At 40.0% G+C, this 18,719-nt stretch overlaps 1 protein-coding gene across 6 annotated transcripts in view; it reads left to right on the top strand.

Annotated features, from left to right (window-relative positions):
* The window catches only part of LOC131027200 (organic cation/carnitine transporter 7), a 212,131-nt gene that overhangs the window by 11,177 nt on the left and 182,235 nt on the right, over window positions 1–18,719 (top strand). For 4 of the 6 annotated variants that reach the window (XM_057957194.1, XM_057957192.1, XM_057957195.2 and 1 more), the window contains one exon: window positions 14,542–14,628. The exons of the other annotated variants lie outside the window; for them this stretch is intronic. Coding sequence is in view for 2 of the 4 variants with exons in the window: in XM_057957192.1 (XP_057813175.1) it covers window positions 14,542–14,628 (87 nt within the window). In the remaining 2 variants the exon portion in view is untranslated. The remainder of the gene's footprint in view (window positions 1–14,541; window positions 14,629–18,719) is intronic. 6 annotated transcript variants of the gene reach the window in all.

The raw sequence follows: 18,719 nt of genomic DNA, 5'->3' as shown, positions 1-18,719 counted from the left end.
CAAGAGCATCCAGTACAGCCAGTTCCTCCTGTATTGGCCCTTCATCTGTATGCACTACGCCATCTACACTTTGAACTACTCCATCTACACTCTGAACTACTCCTTCAGCCACAGTCACCTGTACATCTCCACCCGAAGGTACTGTCGTCGGTACACCTCCACTCGAAGGTGCTTCCACTGTCATCCATACATCTCCCAAAGGTGCTGCCATCCGTACGGCTGTGTCCTCTGCTCCCATCCACATATCTCCCGAAGGTGCTGCCATCCGTACGGTGAACTAACGGATGTGTGTGTGCGGCTCCCTCAGCTGACTGTACAGCCCTGGTTGTAGGTGTTTGTGCGGCTTTGTCCCTTGGCTGTACAACCCCTCTGATGGCTAGTGCAACCTTGGGCAAGGACACTCAGACTGGTGCCCGTGGGGATCCTTCGGGAACTTTCTGAAATAGCACACCGACTGGGGTGGCATCTCCCAGCGGCGTGGCCATTGTCAATGCTTGTGAGGGTACCAGGTGAGCTGAAGGGGGCAACTTTGGAGCTGCAAACTTTACCCGCACTATAGTTTTTTCGTGCACCTGCACTCCTTCAGCTGTGGGCCGCTCTACCTCTTCCTCTCCTTCTAGTTGTTCTTCCACCCCTTCCATTTCTTCAACTTCATCCGAGTCCACACTGTGCGGTGCCACTCAGAACCCTTCCTCACCGCTCCTGCTCTCCAAATCCTTGGTGTCTTCCTCGTCCACTTCTGTATCTTCGTACGAGCTTTCCTCCTCCACGTCTTGCTTCCTCTTCTTCCTGTCCAACTGGATGGCGTCACCACCGAGAGTGTCCCAGTGAATCCAGTAGTACATTGTAGGTTTATTCGGCTCAACCCTGTTCTGCGGCTGAAATTTGCCCCATTTCTTCGAAGGGACCTAATTGCGTACGACCTCCAAGAAGATGGCAATTGCATGGTGACACATATGAATTCTGTCAGACAGTAACTGTGCCCAATTGTACACCTTCTCCACACTGATGTCGTTCATGAGGGCTATCATAGAAATGGCAATGTTGGAAGCCCGACTTGCTCTTGTAAGCCTGCTTTTCACAAGGTCCATCATACATCACTAGTCGGCATTGGCGATGAAGGAACGCTTCAGTCCCCTGCTATTGCTACTACTCCAAAGACTGTTCCATGCGGAAGTGGTCAACTCACCGCGACAAACCAATTTCAGCAGGAATTCCTTTCTTTCTTTGGTGAGCTTGGTGGGCTTCATGGTTGACTCCCCTCGGTCTGGAATGTCGAAGACTCGCCGAAAGTCGGATGGCTTGAATGAAATGGTAATGGTGCAACCCTTGTACAACACAACGGACATTTGGCTGCGGGAATCATACCTTTGCCACCATAGTTCGCAGAATTGGCTCAAACTCTTTGATATTGAATATGGGCATTTGGATGGCATGAGTAACTTCTGCCTTCATAAGTGAGTTCTTCATCTCACAATCTGTTGGTGTCTCGTCCCACCAACTGCGACACTCGCTTCCTGTCACACTTTCAAATGTAAGAGTGTCGACAGTGACTTTCTCCTGGTCACGTTGCACCTTCGGCCTGACTTTAGACTTTTTATTGCTACTTGCTTCTGCCATTTTGATTGTTGTTGTTGTCTGTGTCACACCCGCTAGACTTTTTGTTGTTCCTGTTTGCCCCTGACCGTTATTATAATGGCCCGAATCCTTAGTGCGACTGGGGTCTCCCCAGCTTGTTCTCACCATGGTGTCGTACACCGCCTTCGATTCTTGAATCCCTTCACCCAGTTCTGTACGAATTTCCTGCAGGCTTGTACGAATATGGTCAAATCTTCTTCGCAAGCTTCCCCATCCCCATTTGGTAAACAATCGTTGTCCGTACGATGATGTCGTCGCTACTTGAGTATATGGATTGAGGAATTTAATACCTCCAAGTTGCCAGTATGGTGACGTTGACTTGCCCTTTCGTTTCCGTACAAACCGTATGAAAACACCTTGCACTCACTTTGTTGACTTCGTACAGGGTCGTACGACTGGTTATGTGCCGCCTGCTGGTGCTGTATGAGGTCGCACAACTTCTTTTGCTTAGCCTGTTGATGTCGTACGAGACCGTACGACAACTTAAATTTCCCTTTCTGGTCCCGTACGGAGTTGTACGACAACTTTATCGGCGTTTTCTGTGGTTCCTGTATGGAATAGTATGATGATTTTGCTTCCTGCGTGTTTTGGACTTTCCGTACAGGTCCGTACGGAGGATCTCCTACTTGCGATTCCTGATGCCGTGCCAATTTACAACTTGTACGATTCCTGCAAATCCTTAAACTCGTACGGTTGCCCCTTCGTATAGTATCGTACAACCCGACTTCTCTTATTCGTACGTGTTCATACGATCCTGCCCGCGTCCTTTTCTCCAATTTGTCCGTCACTGTGTCTCAACCTTCTAACCTGTTTGCTTTGCTTGGTCTGGCCGGGTGGAGGTATTTATAGATTTCCTTCAATTTCAGGGTTAGGTTATATGCCTTTAATTTTTTATAAAATAATCTTTTTTTCACCATATGATTTTTTTCCTTTACCAACTTTATAATATTTCCCCTTTGTTTTAGTTTTTTGTTTTTTCCTAACCCAATTCTTTTAATATTTAATTCTTGCCTTATGTTTTCCTTGTTTAACATTTTCCTTTTAACGTACCCTTTTAATTTTCTAACTTGGCAAGAATATTTAAATTTTAGCCTTTGTACCTTTAGTTGGCCACGGTATCGGGCAACTTGTTTCGACCGACTACTTATTTTATTTCTTTTCCGTACCCTGGAATGTACCACCTTTTCTTCTGGGGCTCGTACTGTCCTTTTTGGTTTACGCAACTTTACTTTCCTCGCCCGACCTTTCACCCCTTTCCTCAGTGTTATTTTATTGCAATTTCCTTCCTTATCTTCTTGCTCGGTCCTCCGTTGACATCATCCTCATTGTCCAGGTCTTGCATTTTCCTTTTCACCCCGGTGGGATCTCCCTCGGGTCTTACTCTGATCTCGAATTTGTGAAGCCATGCGCACACGTGCGGTAGTCTCCTGTAACACTCCTCGGGGCAACACGTGCCCACATATTCCAGGTCCCATATTTTGTCCACCAATGGTGTTGGTCCCACCCCTTTATAACTTCCATCTATGTACCGACCTTCATACTGCTTGTACCATGTCACTTTCTCGCCATCCACCTGCAGTGGACCCGCAGGGTTAGGGATCACTCGGTAGAGTGCATTGGGATCCGCTTCCTGCTCGCTGGGTCGTGATGCTATCACAAACAAGTCTTCATCTTTTAGTACCATTTTCAAACATGGTCCGAAGGTTGCACCGTACTCCTCCCAAGTCTACCTCCTCTTCCAAGTCGATTGGCTCCTCTTCCTTCTTGGCAAGTTACACCTTCTGTTTAGCCTTTGCTTCTTCATCAATGTCAGTTCGCGGAATTCTTCGTATGGAGCTCTCTCCCTCCAATGCCCCGTGATCCTTATCCATATAGCCGGATCATTGAAGTAGGCATTTGTAAGGTGCTTGTAAATTTTGGGTACGCCTTCGACTTGTTTGGGTACAAGTCTTTCTTCTATGAATGTGAGTGGCTTAGCCCAATCTTCGTCATGTCTGTAAGGTTTTGCAATGACCACATGATCTTCCTCTATTTCCTTCTTCCAATGGTCCAGTCTCCCTTCGTTGCGTACCCCAGCATGTTGATTGATACGACTGGTTTATCACGTTCCCGATATAGTTTTGACTTCAAGCCGTTTACAAGGTCGTGTATTGGGTTATCATCCATGGTGGAAATTTTTACTGCTCCATTCTTCCCCACCTCCTTGATCTTATAGGGCCCCAACCAACGAACTTTGAACTTCCCAGGATGAAGTTTGTTGCGGCCGTTATACCTCAGGATCAACTGTCTGGGGCAAAAGTTTGTTCGTCGGAGATGTTTGTCGTGCCAGTACTTCCGCCGACGCTGGGCCACTTTTGTCGCCCATTGTGCCATCATCCGATGTTCATCTAACTTGGTGAGGTTCACAAGATGGGCCTTTAGACTCTCCTCATCTCCAAGTTGGTTGTCTATGGCAATCCATAGACTCGGTATGGTATATTCTGCTGGTTCCACCGCTTCTTGGTCGTACATGAGCTGTAATGGTGTGTGGCCCGTGGTTACCTTGTACGTGGTATGGTACGCCCATAGTACTACTGGCAGACGTTCCTCCCAATCCTCCCGTTCCACTCCATAGGATTTATAGATGATAGACACCAGTACCTTATTGGTAGCTTCCGCCCGGCCATTTTCCCTTGGGTAGTGTTGTGCATTTGCACGCACACCCTGCTTCACAATGGACCCCCCATATTGTCTTTGGTTTGCCTGCGTGAGGGGGAGATATTCGAACAGAGGTCGCGTGATTTGCAGTAGAAATCCCGAATTTGCAAAATAGATAGGTCGAGTGAGAAGTTGCCCATTCTCATTAAAACTCGAGTTTTGGTCTATAGAGGAGGGCGTCTGAAATCGTCCAAGGCAAACTCGCATATTTTCCCCTAAAATCACCGAGCAAAACCTCAATGAAAGCAAAATCGCGCATTTTGATTCATTAGGCCAAAAATCACAAAAGTGAGAATCATGATTAGGGTTCTTGAGCTGAAATTTGCGCAAAAGGGGCTTTAGGGCCGAAAATGATAAAAAACCAAATCATGCAAAATGCCTGAGTAGCCTAAAACTAGCTAGGCGACGTTAGTGAAGACATAAAATCGAGCATTTTGGCCAGAACACCCGAAATTTTGAAAGTCAGCTATTTTACATATTTTGCAAGAGAAAGGCAAAATCGCGCATTTCCTTTGAAAGACTCGAATTTGGAAGGGGGCGTCAAAATGAAAAGTCGTGAATTTGTAAGTCTTGCAAAGGCGAGGCATTCATATCAAAATCACACATTCCAGTCTAAAGATCGAGTTTACTATTGCAAAGAGGAGGGTTGCCTTAAAGAGTTAAGTTCGCAATTCGGCCAAACTTGCCGAAAAAAGAAGATGAGTTTGCCAAATCCTTCATTTGGCCAAAGTTTGCAATTTGCCTTAGTAGGCCGAAAATATTCAAGACCTAATTCGCACCAAGGGTCCCAAAAGGGCGAAAAAGGGTAAAATCGCACAAATGGCCCGAAAAGGTGAAAAGAGTAGGTAAAAGCTTCAACCGGCATGTAGGCCAAAAATTCCGAAAGAACTTATCGCGCACTTTGTCCATTTTGGCCGAAATCGGATCAAAAAGAAATATCGCACATTTAACTCAAAGTTAGAAAGCAGCGCAAACTCTCAAAGTGGTCCTAGAGCCCAAAATTGCCATAAGAGGGCATTATAACAAAGAAGAAAGTCTCACATTTTCACTCACAAGGCTGAGTTTTCTTCAACAAGAGATATAAAGTTAAATTTAATATTTCTTAAATTAATTTATTTAATTTTTGAAAGTGATTAATTCAAGTCAAAATTGACTGTTTGTAGGTCAACGACGTCACTGAAAGGGCCGAGAGAAAACCTGAGACGCAAATTGGAGCCTTGATTGCGATCAACGTCGGAAGAGGAATTACAGGAACGCACCACAAAGCGCGACAAAGCACGGGGAAGCGCGCCACCATTGAATCAAAGTTGAGATCCACTGTAATGTCCCTACTAGTTAGAGATCACTGTCCTGCAAAATAGATTGTTAGAATACAACAAATATATATATAAATAACTAGTCTAACTTGCAATTAAACTTCAATTACTTAATTAACATTAATTTCAATTCTTATTTAATAAAAAGGATACGAGTGCAGTGTTGGGACATGTCCTTAGGCAGCTGTGAAGCTTGCCTTCTTGGAACCCATCTTGGTTCCAAGCCATAACAGGAAATCGAAGGTTAATTTGATTCCCGTCTTGGATGTAATTTCTTACACCCAAGCCATACCAGGAAATCGAAGGTTAATTCGATTCTTGTCTTGGATGTAATTTCTTACACCCAAGCCATACCAGGAAATTGAAGGTTAATTCGATTCATGTCTTGGATGTAATTTTTTACACTCAAGCCATACCAGGAAATCGAAGGTTAATTCGATTCCTGTTACACCCAAGCCATACCAAGGAAGACCATCATATATGATCAATTCCTTGCCTTGGATGATGCATCCCATCATCCAAGTCTACCAGAGAGGACCAGCTAGATCCGTCTCTTCTTGGATGAACTTTGTCAACCAAGCCATAACATATATGCATATAGATATTCAGTATATACTACCTACTAGGGATTATCATAATCCCTACATTAGGCTAAGGAAATTTCCTCCCAATAGCCTCCATCATATAGCCATTATTCATATTACATTCTGCAATTCATTATCATTTCCCATTCCATAATCTACATTTACATATTCCTAACTTAACATGTATTCCGTAACATATATTCAGAAAAATATTCATTAACATGTTTGTAGGAATATTCATTAACATATATTCGAAAATATCCATTATCATATATTCACAAATATTCATTAACGTATATTCAAAACTATTCCTTAACATATATTCACACGTATTCATTAACATATATTTACACATATTCAATAATATATATTTACACATATTCCTTAACATATATTTATACATATTCATTAACATATATTTACACATATTCATTAACATATATTTAAAATACTCATTACTTATATATGTGTGTGTGGCAAACATGTCCACACACATATATATACTCTGTGACACCACTTACCTGTTTGCAACCCACAGTAGTAGTTTCCAGTCTGTAGTTCTGTCCTTTGCTGTTCGCAGTTTGTCGTGGCCGTTTGTAGACTTTTCCCTTTTTCCTCCCCGTGCCCCCCATTCCTTGCTCGAAGGTTCTTCCCTTATACCCCATGGAGGGGAAGGGTTGCATCCCTCCACGAGTCCCTTCCGCACGAAGGGATGTGACGCTGGGCGCGACCACCGTCGCACCACTTCGTGCAGGGGGGAGGGTAGTCGCGATGGCTCCCGTGTATTACGTAGTTCGTAGTTTTAGATTATATTACTTTGTATTAATATTTTAATTTAATAATACTTTTTCTTTATTTATTAAATACATTAACATTTTAATCATTAGTTTAATAATACTTTTTCTTTATTATTTTATATATTAAATACATTAACATTTTAATCATTAATTTAATAATACTTTTTCTTTATTATTTTATATATTAAATACATTAACATTTTAATCGTTTATTTATATTAACCTTATTTAATTAACAATATTTAATGATTTATTTCCTCTTTAGAATATTAACATTATTTAATAAATTTACATTAGGTGATACCGTAGGGGTTAATTTATTTAATTTTTCAAAGTGATTAATTCAAGTCAAAATTGATTGTTTGTAGGTCAATGACGTCACTGAAAGGGCCGGGAGAAAACCTGAGATGCAAATTGGAGCCTTGATCACGATCAACGTCGGAAGAGGAAATGCAGGAACGCACCAGAGAGCGCGACAAAGCACAGGGAAGCGCGCCACCACTGAATCAGAGTTGAGATCCACCCTCAAGACCGAAGACGAAGAAAACTCAAAATGCAACGAGTGCATGCATTCTCAGAAATGTACTGTTGGAAGAAATTCTAGAAAATCAGTTTTAAAACTGAAATGCTTTATTGTAAAAAGAACTGCTTGTGGGTCCCGTTCAAGATAGTTTAAAAAAAGGGGACACAAATTAGTTATGTCCAACTATCGGATTGACCCGAATTGATGTCGAGTAGTTGTAGGTAGTTGAGAAAGTGGTGTTGGGGGGTGTTGTGACGTTTTCACACATCGCCCCATTGCAAATGGGGACCCCTGCTTTTTGCCTTTTAGGGTTTGTTTTTGGGTCTTTTAGGGTTTTGTCAGTTGGCCTTTGCATTTTTTAGTGCTGTCGGGGAGATCATGGATAGCAGGTCCTGCTTGAGTGAAGTCCTGATCTTGAAAATTGGCTAAGTCCGGAATGTCCTGATCTTGAAATTTGACTAAGTTTGGAATGTCCTGATCCTGAAATTTGACTAAGTCTGGAAACTGAAAAACCTCAAAAAACTAGATTTTGCAATATAACTCCTGGAGGTTTGAAACCACTCTCAAACATCCTGAAAGTATATATGGAATATAACTTAAAGTATAAATGTCACTTATACTTAAATGTTATATTCCATAAAAATTATCTTGTCAGAGAGTTCGAAAAGTCAAATTTCGCTCTTGTCCTTCACTGAGGATCCAGAGCGAATTTCGCTCCTGTCCCTCTCTAAGGGACCAAGGCGAAGCGCTCCTGTCCCTCTCTGAGGGAACAGGGCGAAAAGGCTTATTGGAGTCATTCCTGACCTTGTTTGGTCAAATTGAGACATCAAAGGCATGGTGGAGGACGAAATGAACGTGATAGAGCATCCAGACTTGATCAAAGACAATGAAATGATGAAGTTTTTGCCTAGAAGGTAAAAAGTGCTCCTGTCCCTCACTGAAGGACCAGAGCACTTTTCTTTATATGCACAATTTTAGACCTTTTTTGGACATTAACTTTTATTCATAGCGTGAAGTAAGATGAAATCTTCCCTAGCAAAGGAATTTCGAGGTGAAAAGTGAGACATTTTGTCTTAGAAGGCAAAAAGTGCTCCTGTCCCTCACTGAAGGACCGGAGCTTGAATTTCAAATTTGCACTATCTTTGCAAGGTCAAAGTGATTTTACGATTTGAAGAGGTCAAGGGAAGCATGTTTTGTCCATTGAATATAATTTAAGTGGTCTACAAAGGAGTAAATCAATCCAAGTGACAAAAGTGCTCCTGTCCCTCACTGAAGGACCATGGCACTTTTTCAAGTTTCTCCTCTTTGTTTGATATTTTATGGCAAAACTTGACCTGGATGGGAAGGACGAATGATGTTTTATGCCTTAGACGCAATTGAGAGGTTTAAAGAACAAAGAAGTATGCCAAGATGAAAAAGTGCTCCCGTCCCTCTCCAAGGGACCAGAGCGATTTTCTAAAAAGTGCTCCCATCCCTCTCCAAGGGACCTGTTATCACTTGAACCTGCACCCCTGTTTGCTAAGCTATCAACTCAGCAGGCTTGTGACACATGGGAACCCTCCTAGGCCTGTGGGTTGCCTAAAAAATGGAGTGAACCTCCAGAGTAAGCTGGTTCTTTTTAGATTCTGCACCTAAACTAACAATTTCTTCAGGGAAAAGAGTAAGGAGGAGAACATGTAAAACTAAAAATTAAATCTAAGGTGATTGCACCAGATGGTATTTTTTGAAATCTAACTAAGCAAAGACACACAGTACAACAGTGATAATAAACCTCTTTTACACTAACCAACAACCCATGATCTTTGCATCAATGCTTCATAAAAAGGCTGGATAATCACAGTCCTAAGAGGAAAATCCTTTTCACAACCTAAGACTATTAATCACTAAAACACAACTTATGACCTGCAAGTAGTATATATGTTTCTGCATAAGGCATCAAAAGGAAATGTAAATTTTAAGGGGGGCAAAAGCCAACCACCAAAGAACTGACTAACCCTGAAGATGCAATAACAGAGAAAGATGAGAAGTAGAGAAGTAAACCAAGCTATTATCCTTGCCAAACAGGTATCACCAAGCTTTATAACTCCTGAAAATGTGTTACAAAGACATCCCTTCCTGCAGAGAGAACTAAAAAATTACAGTCTGCTCCAAGATGAATGAATCCGAACCCTTACCAAAATGAAGGCTCCCAGTATATATGCCTTTTTCCAAAGTTATCAAGAAGACTCCACCTCCTCATTTTAGGTCGAGCAAACTCAAAAAACCTACTTTTTGGGCCTCAAAAATATCTGAAAAGGGATAAACCTGAGCCAAAAGGTTAAGTCATCCATTCTGTAACCATAAAACCTCATAAATGCATCATAAATGACCCTGAAATGTCTCTGACAGGCCTGCAAGCCCTCATAAATGCAAAAATATCCCTCCCTTTGTCCAAACAAAATATCTAATAAAGTGATTTTTTTTTTAAAATTTATTATTATCTGGTCAGACATTTGTTTGATTTTATTTTCATTTATATTTAAAGGTTTTAATAATATAAAAATAATAGAATCATTTTATTTAAAGTGATAAATAAATCACCTTAATAAGACAATTTTATTAGTTTTATTTATTAAATAATAAAATGTAATAAAAATATATTTAATAAAAGTGTTTGATTTACACTTTAATAAATAAAATTTTTTATTATATTTTATTAATTTTTAAATATAAAATAAAAATAAAATAAAACCTATGTCTGATCAGATAATGATAAATAATAATAAAAAGAAAACTTTATTAAAACGTTTGCTTACATTAATTGGAGGGCGTATTTTTGAGTTTTAAAATTACTTGCTAAGTAATTTGCAAGTGGGGACATTAAGTGATATAAGATCACTTAGGAAACAAGAAAGTTTGCAAAACTTTAAAGTGATTAAAATCACTTAGAAGACATGGCGAACTCTACCATGTGGCCTCCATACATCTTGCGTGGCATAGAAGAGAAGGGAAAAAAAAATGCGAAGGAATTAAAGATGATTTTTATGAAGATATTTTAGGGGAAACATAACCCTAAAAGCTCATTTTGCCTCTTCACTTTTGATATGCGACACTTCTGGAAACTTCGCTCTGCATCTGGGCGCCGCTAGGGTTCGAACTGGGCATGGAAAGAAGGAAAAAATCTCGGTCTCTTCACTGTTCTGGGTGCCGAAATGAGTGTTGGGCCTCTGTTTTTCCTTACGGCCTGCTCTTTGTCTGCGTTTTTGCTAGTTTCGGGCCTATTTATGGAGCCGCCGTGGAAATTTTCCTGTGTTTTTGAGCATTTTCTGGGCGTTCGAACCTGGTTTCCTTGCTGGGCGCGATCTTTTCTCCCTGCATCCTTCATTCTTCACAGGTTCGCTATCTCTTACTGATTATGCTGTTTGAAAATCGCTCCTTTGAATCATTTCATGGCGTTTGAACTTGCTTTCCATACTACCATGCTTTAAGACTTCTATTACATAACTGATAGCCCCTGCCTGAACAATCAATCCTTTGTTACTACTATGAATAGATAAATTTAGAAGTGCAGTCACGGCATGCTCCTGAATCTTCGCATCAGTTGATGATAACAACTTCACCAAGTGTGGAATAGCTCCTGCCTCTGCAATTAAAATCCTGTTATCTGAATTTCTCTTTGCAAGTAATCGAATTTCTTCTGCAGCAGCTCTTTGCACATCTGTCTCTCTACAAGAAAGTTTCTGAACCAAAATATCTATACCTCTTTGATCTTCAAAACAAACATTAGAGCTGTTACTGCATACACTGGAGCCACTGGGACCTGCTTTACTTGGTACTTCAACACCATGAGCTTCACACCATTGAGCAATCAAGCTTCGAAGCACATAATTTGGTGTCAAAATTATGTGAGGCAAGACTTGTTGAGTCTTAGGGCATGTTTTGTGGCCTGAATCAAACCATTTCTGAATAAATAATCGGTCATACGTCTGTCCTGTAGCAACAATAACAGGATCTTTCATCAACTCTAATGAAATTGGGCAACGGAAATCTTCTGGAATAGTAGGGGAAGTAGTCTCTAAAGCAAGACATTCAACACCATACTTATCTTCTTCCAGGCTCCCAATCTCCTGAATACCTTTCATCTTTTTCAGAAGATAGATAATATGTTCAGCAGTTTCACCCATCTCACCACCTCTTTCTTTCAAGAGATCTTTCACTGCCCTTGACTCTGTTGTTAAATCGGAAATTGTTGATAGTTGCAGTTTGTTTGCTAGCCTTTCTAAAACAGCAGAATCTGCATTTCTACCATCCTTGTGTGAAAGGGCAATCATGATATCCATGAAAAGCTCAATATCTTGTGTATCAGCTCTTCCCTTGGATCTCTTTAATTGGAGGTGCATTAGTTCAACCTTGCAATCCAATCTGATATGTCCAATTTGTGGACAAGTCTATTGATCCATTTCGAAAGCCTTCTAATTTGACCTTGGAAATGCCTGCTCCCACAAAATTATAATGTGGTCCACCATTCTGTAAATCCACTGTCATGCTCAAGAAAACAATGTCATTTTTTCCTGCCCTTGAATGAATAGCTTTTTCATACTTGAATGTGATATCATCCCCATTCCCTGATGCACTTCCTATAAATTCATTATTGATGAAGAGGTGCATTGCATGTCCCCTTGACTCAACTATTAGCACTGGCAGCAACCCATTACTAAAAAAAAAATGGTTCCTTTTCATCAACCTGCAGACTTGTTGTGTACCACAAATAATCAGTGGTGTCTTTTGTTGTATTAATTTGGTCTATAAGAGTGTTAGTAGTAAAAGCATCATTTCCCCAAACTCCAACTTTTTCCTTGAATGTCTCCCAATGTATTGCTGCATTTGACTCTTCTTCTAGCAAGGAATTTGCGGACATCATATCTATAGACTGCATTTCTACAATAGAAGTCTGCACTCCAATCTTGCAATCCAATCTGATATGTCCGTTGCCACATTGAAAGATCTTGTGTACCACTTTTCAAGCCTTTCAAAGTAATCGGGCCAGTAATTCCTGCACCTTCTGTATCATAATATGGGCCAATATTCTTTAGGCCCACAGTCATACTTAATAGGTCCAATGTATTCTTTCCTGGTTTTACAAATATTGGCTTATACATTGTAAATTTTGGATTTGAATTACTACCAGTCCCAGTACCTATGTACTGTTTGTTGATAAAAATATGCAGTGCATGTCCCAATGTCTTGACATCTAGAAATGGCCAGGTGCCATCAGCAAGTTCATCGCTGGTAACTTCAAAACTTATTGGGTACCATAAGTAATCACTTGAGTCGCCTGTCATATTTATTTGGTCCACTAGACCATTTTTTGTAAATGCATTAGGCCCCCATATTCCTATAGGCTCTTTGTACCACTTCCATGTTGGGCCTACTGTCCCATTAGTGCTCTCCACAAATTCCAATTGTGCAGAAGTGGTGAGTGTGGTAACCTTTGCTGTATTGAAGACAACATTTTTACAATCCGGAAGGATGCTCACAGACCATGCAGGCAAGCTATAAGTGTTTCCATTAAATGTTGTAGTTAAATCTTTTGTCTTATCGGTATTGGCACTGAATGCTGAACATGTTCTTGAGTCTGTGTAGTAAAGGTGTGCCTCTAAACCAGGTCCAAGATAGCGATATTCAGGCTCTGAGCTTATCATAGCTGGTTCACAAAGTTTAATAGCTCTATGTAGATCTTTAATGTGCCCCCATTTTGGTTGTCTCATCATTCTAAAAGCTGATTGCCATTGACACTCACAGCTGATTCAAGTACATCCTTGTCTGATTCTGGAACAACATCACTCCAAGATTCTGGGTACCTCATGTCCACTCGGACCAATTTATACCTTGGAGCATTTTTATTTGTCCGGAATGTGAACTCAGTATCATTATTTGCAACAAGGGCATATTCTGCTTCAAAATTATCAATGAGCTTCTGGAATGGAAGCATCTCCTCCTTGCCTTTGAAACTCTCAATACCTTGAGGAAGGATATCGAGATCACAATAATAGAGCCTATTCACAGGATCACAACCCTCTGTAATATGTAAAAGAATATACTTTCCATCCTCAGATACATCGGCCCCAACAATTGATAATTAAGGTTGACATTAATTTCTGTTCCTGCATCTAGCTCTCCATCTAGAACAAAACAAAATGGGTCAACAAGACTTGTCTGATCATGACCACTGTGTACTCCTTTGATAACTTCACTGCTGTGTGCATCTCTGAATGACTGTTTGGACTGAAAATGGTGAAAAAACAACATTAAAAACCCTCCCTTTGTCATCTGCCACCTAATGCTGTGCATCAAAAATAGATATTTTATGAAAACTGTAGCTGCCATTTAAACATTATTCTCTTAAAACCTGAATGTTATTTCCAAGGACGCAGCTGTCTTGAATTTGTTGAAATGTCTGATCAATCATGCCTTTTCTAGCTTATCATAAAAAATCTTTTAGGCTTGATGCATAAAATGTCGTCTTGTTGATCATTTGTAGATATTTGCACATCTTATTCACGTTCTAAAAAGAAGTCTCATCATGTATATTGGCTGATAATGTGATTGCATACTTGCGTTTTCGTTACTCTTCTTCCTTTTATCACCAGCTCTGACATGATTTGATTGTATGAAACCTTGCCATTCTTCACATGAGCTGGGCTCAACCCTTGTGGGAGCCGCATTCATCTCCACTCATCTTAGTGAACTTCATGACCAGCAAGCTGTCCTTTTTCCTTTCCCTGCACATGAAACAAACCTGTTAGCAAAATATGCATATGTATGGTGATTTTCCTTTGATCTGATATTTGCCTTTCGAGATTCCTTTATGATTTGAGTTATATGCATCTGATGCATGTAGGGATCATATATATATATGCGTGCATTAGTACACATGTTAGAAATGCAGTCAGCCATTGCTTAGAACAAAATGTTCTAACGCATTGCTTGTTTCAACTCTTTTGCAGATATCAGAAGGAAAACATCAACGGACCAGGGTGGAGCAGCAAGACAAAGGCGACATCGAGTGTACCTCAACTGTTCCAGTCATTCAGGCAATGACTGGTTCCATTCTCGACATGCCTTTCCTCATTTTTTTCTTTGTACTTGTGCATACATATATGTATATTTCCTTTCTGCACCGGATGCACGTAGCTAGTCTCACGGCTCTTTGTGTGGGACGCATGTTTGAATATGAATAAAATACTTCTTTTGAATGAGATGCTTTCTCTCTTTTGTTGTTACAGACTAGAAGTACTTAAAAATATCATTTTTAAATCATTCCTTAGTACAGTTGGAAACACAAAAAAATAGAGAATTAGTATACACTAGCCTTCTTTTGTTCATGCTAGCATTTCTTAACCTATTTTTCAGCCAGGAGCGAAAAATAGGTAACAGGACCAGAGCAATTTTCCAAAAAGTGCAAATTTCTTGCAAAGACAAGGCAAGTTTGTGATTGAAATGAATGGAAGAGGACATGATTAGCCCATTGAAGATAATTTGGGAAGCTAGCAAAGGACGGATAAGCTTGAAGTTGAAAAAGTGCTCTTGTCCCTCACTGAAGGACTAGAGCGCTTAACATGTTATCTAGCCTTTCTCACCAATTTTGGACAAATTGAGGCCAAGGCGCAAGTTTGAAAAAGTGTTTAAAATGCCTTGAAGTGGAATTGAGATGCGAGAGTTGCAAATTTTGATTGCAACTGGCAAAAGTGCTCTCGTCCCTCACCAAGGGACGAGGGTGCAATTTCCAAATATGACCATCTACCTTGCATTTTGAAATGATATTTTTATTACCAAGGCTCAAGATGGAGTGAAATGTGATATTCTACGCCTGGAGGATAATTTGAAGTTGATATGATCAAGAATTCATGCAATGGACTCAAAAGTGCTCCTGTCCCTCACTGAAGGACCAGGGCGCTTTTTATGAAACAACAAATTCCCTCCGAGATTATGCTAAGGCAAAGTTGTGCGAGATGGGAAGGATCTTCTAAAGCATGGTGAACAAAGGTTTGACTTCAAAAAAATTGAGAATCCTAGCCTAAAAATGAAAAAGTGCTCCTGTCCCTCTCCAAGGGACCAGAGCGAAGTTAATGGCATTCATTATTTTTTACCATATTTGGGCGTTAATATCCTCCAAATCGCATTAGATGCCAAATTGCTAACTTTGGAATATTTGAAAAAATTAATTAAATTGGCATTTAATAAATTAATTTTGGGCCTCAAAAAATCGAATTTCTATTATAAAGGCATTTAAAATTAATTTTTGTGAAATTAAAATTAAAAGTTGAGCGCACAAGGCATTATTTTGCCTTTATTTGACAAGTCGGCCTACTCCTTTTGAGGTTTTATTTATTATTTCACCTTTTATTTGCAAGGTTGGCCTCATGGGTAAGTGGAAGGTGAGCGCTCTATATATTGGAGGTGTTGTTTCACAATTCAAATCATTCAATCATCCTTTCAAGTGCGAAATTGGAGAGCAATTTGAGGAGCGAAATCCAGAGGAGTGGAGCGAATTTCTACTAAGTGTGGAGAAGCTAGTGGAGGGCGAAATTCATCTTGAAGGCTATTGGAGAGGCGAATTTCTTGCTAGATTGGAGGATAATTTCCAGATTTTTTGAAGACATTTGAAGGCGAATTTCCAGATTTTTGAAGAGGCTAGTGGAGTTTATTCTTTTTCAAACTAGAGGAGGCGTACTTCATCCAAGGAAGGACTATAAATCTTGCCCAACAAAATCCGGTCCTCTTCCTTCATTTTTCAAGGTTTTGTACTTAAATACTCAAAGGGAAGGTATGAAGAATCATTTTTTGAAGTTCTTATTCAAGACTTATTATGATCCCATTGCAATTTTGTAAAGTCTAAGTCTTGAAGATCCAAATTCCATTCATTATTAATTTGAAAATGTGTAGTTCTTGATTTATCATGACTTTTTTCAAATTAATATCTTAAGTTTTACCGTTGAAAGGTCTTAAATTTCATGCTTTGAGGTTTGATGCTCAAAAGACTAACTTTAATATTTTGTGTAGGCATCAAATGGAGATCCCGAAGTTGAAAAATCAAGCCAGATCAAGGACGGTCTCCTCCAAGAAGATCAAGCAAGGACAAGGGCGACCTCCTCCAGTCTAGCATCGACAAGGATGGCTTTCTTCGATCAAACATCAACAAGGGCGACCTCTTCCAGTCCAGTATTCCAAGGCGAGGTACATCATCATCCTGCACATCAAAGACACAAGAAGTCAGAGCAAAGGGTTCGTTGAAGAAGCAGATAGTTCCAGAAGAATTAATTAAGGCTAACTTCTCAACATTACTAAATTGAGTTTCAACCAAGTGTCAGACGAGGTGGCATCCTAGTCATCACTTCTCAAGTCAGTGTGGTCCATCTCAACATGTCCAGATTCAATGTACCTAACTTATAGAAGGTAGCACAAACTTCAATGTACCTACCCCAGCTATCCATTGGTCGAATTTTCCAGAGAGGACATGTGTCCAAGCAATACAATTATTTCATTGGTCGAGCATTAAATGTTATGTAATGGTTGTAACAAACCCTAATTAGGGTTTTCATTATTGAATCTTGGCCATTGATCTCAAATTGATCTTAGCCATCAAATTGTATTATGGGCACTATATAAGCCCCGACTCTTCATTTTGTAAAGGGAATAGTTGGAAGCAATAGATAGAAAGCAATAGAATAGAGTTAGTGAATAGAGAGTAGTTAGAAGGTGATTAGCTAGTTGATAGAATAGCAATTAGAGTAGAGTAGAGAGAGAAGGCAAAGATTGTTGCCAAGATGTTGTTGTAAAAGACTTGTAACTTCATTGAAGAAATGGTGAAATTTATGGGTCGATTCGACAATTTGCATGGTCTCTATACTTCTCGTATTTGATTTCATGTTATTAGATGAGTGGAAGAAATGTGCTTGATTGATGGTGGAATTCGTATATCCATACTACTAGCAGTTTGTTGATTGCAGACTTGCCTTGTGTAGTCGACTGGAATCATTCAGCTTAAGCTTAACTTCAGTTGTCGCTTCTTCATTGATATGCATCAACCTGATGGTGTCTATGCATGCAGTGATGATTTGAACATCATAAAGCTTTCCTTCGAAGATCGCACTAACCTTGTGGAGATGGTCCTGGGATGTCAAAACAAGACTTAGTTAGAACTCCATCAAAGATCATTCATTGCTCTTACATTCTTAGTGTTAGGATTAGATCTTTTCCTCGCCCTCATCTTTTCTCCTTTTTTCAAGTCAAAGCTAGCAAGATCCTGTGTTCCAGCAATATTCAAAGCAGATCAGACGTTCAATCATCAAATGTAAGTCCCCTTGTGATTCCAGCAAATCACATCATACCACAGAGAGCTTATCCACACGTAGAGATCCTACATACAAGAACCTTGAAGTCATCCCGATTGAACCTTTTCGCAACATCTTCAGCATTCGGAGGCTTTATTCAAGAGAGGATAAGGTACCCTTGGGTATTTTATTCTGTGTTTGATAGTGTACAAAATACACGTCAACAGGGGGATAACTGAGAATTGAATAGGTATGGGTTAAAGTTGCCAAGTTTCTAGAAGGTAGATCAGGACTATTGGATGCAGTCAATATTGACCATCGATTCAAATTGTAAAATCTATAAAAGTCAGGATGTCTCTCATTGTAAAGGGTGAGATTGTTAGATTCTAGCTAGATTTTAGTAATTGGGAATAGAGTAGAACTGCTACAAAAATTGTTGTAATGACAGCCAAAATCAATATGAACATTGAAGTATGGTGTTTGTTATCTTGGTTTTCTTTTGTTTGCATGGTTTCCTTCAACAGGTTTAGATAGATCCTTTTTGGTGTGCAGGTATTTGATGGATTCAGGTTCATACCATTGGGGATATGTTGATTGTGTATCCATGTGTATGGTTAGCCCGAGCCTTTAAAATTGTGTTTAGTTCAATTGCAGGTGTCCGTTTGAGCTACGCTAGAATTGGGTGTTTGGGCATGCACCTGCAGTCTGAAAATCTTCTAAGTCTCCCTTGAAGATTGCACTGTTCTTGTGAGGTTGTGAGTTATTCTGGCCAAGCAGGGATTGGTTATGTCGAATCTGTCTACTCGCACACCAGTCTTGTTAACTTTAGGTCTCTTAACCCTATCCTTTTG

The sequence above is a fragment of the Cryptomeria japonica genome, chromosome 2, assembly GCF_030272615.1.
Source record: "Cryptomeria japonica chromosome 2, Sugi_1.0, whole genome shotgun sequence".
NCBI classification, from domain to species: domain Eukaryota; kingdom Viridiplantae; phylum Streptophyta; class Pinopsida; order Cupressales; family Cupressaceae; genus Cryptomeria; species Cryptomeria japonica.
The sequence above is the reverse complement of the archived record's forward strand: the minus strand, read 5'-3'. Positions and strand labels throughout refer to the sequence as shown.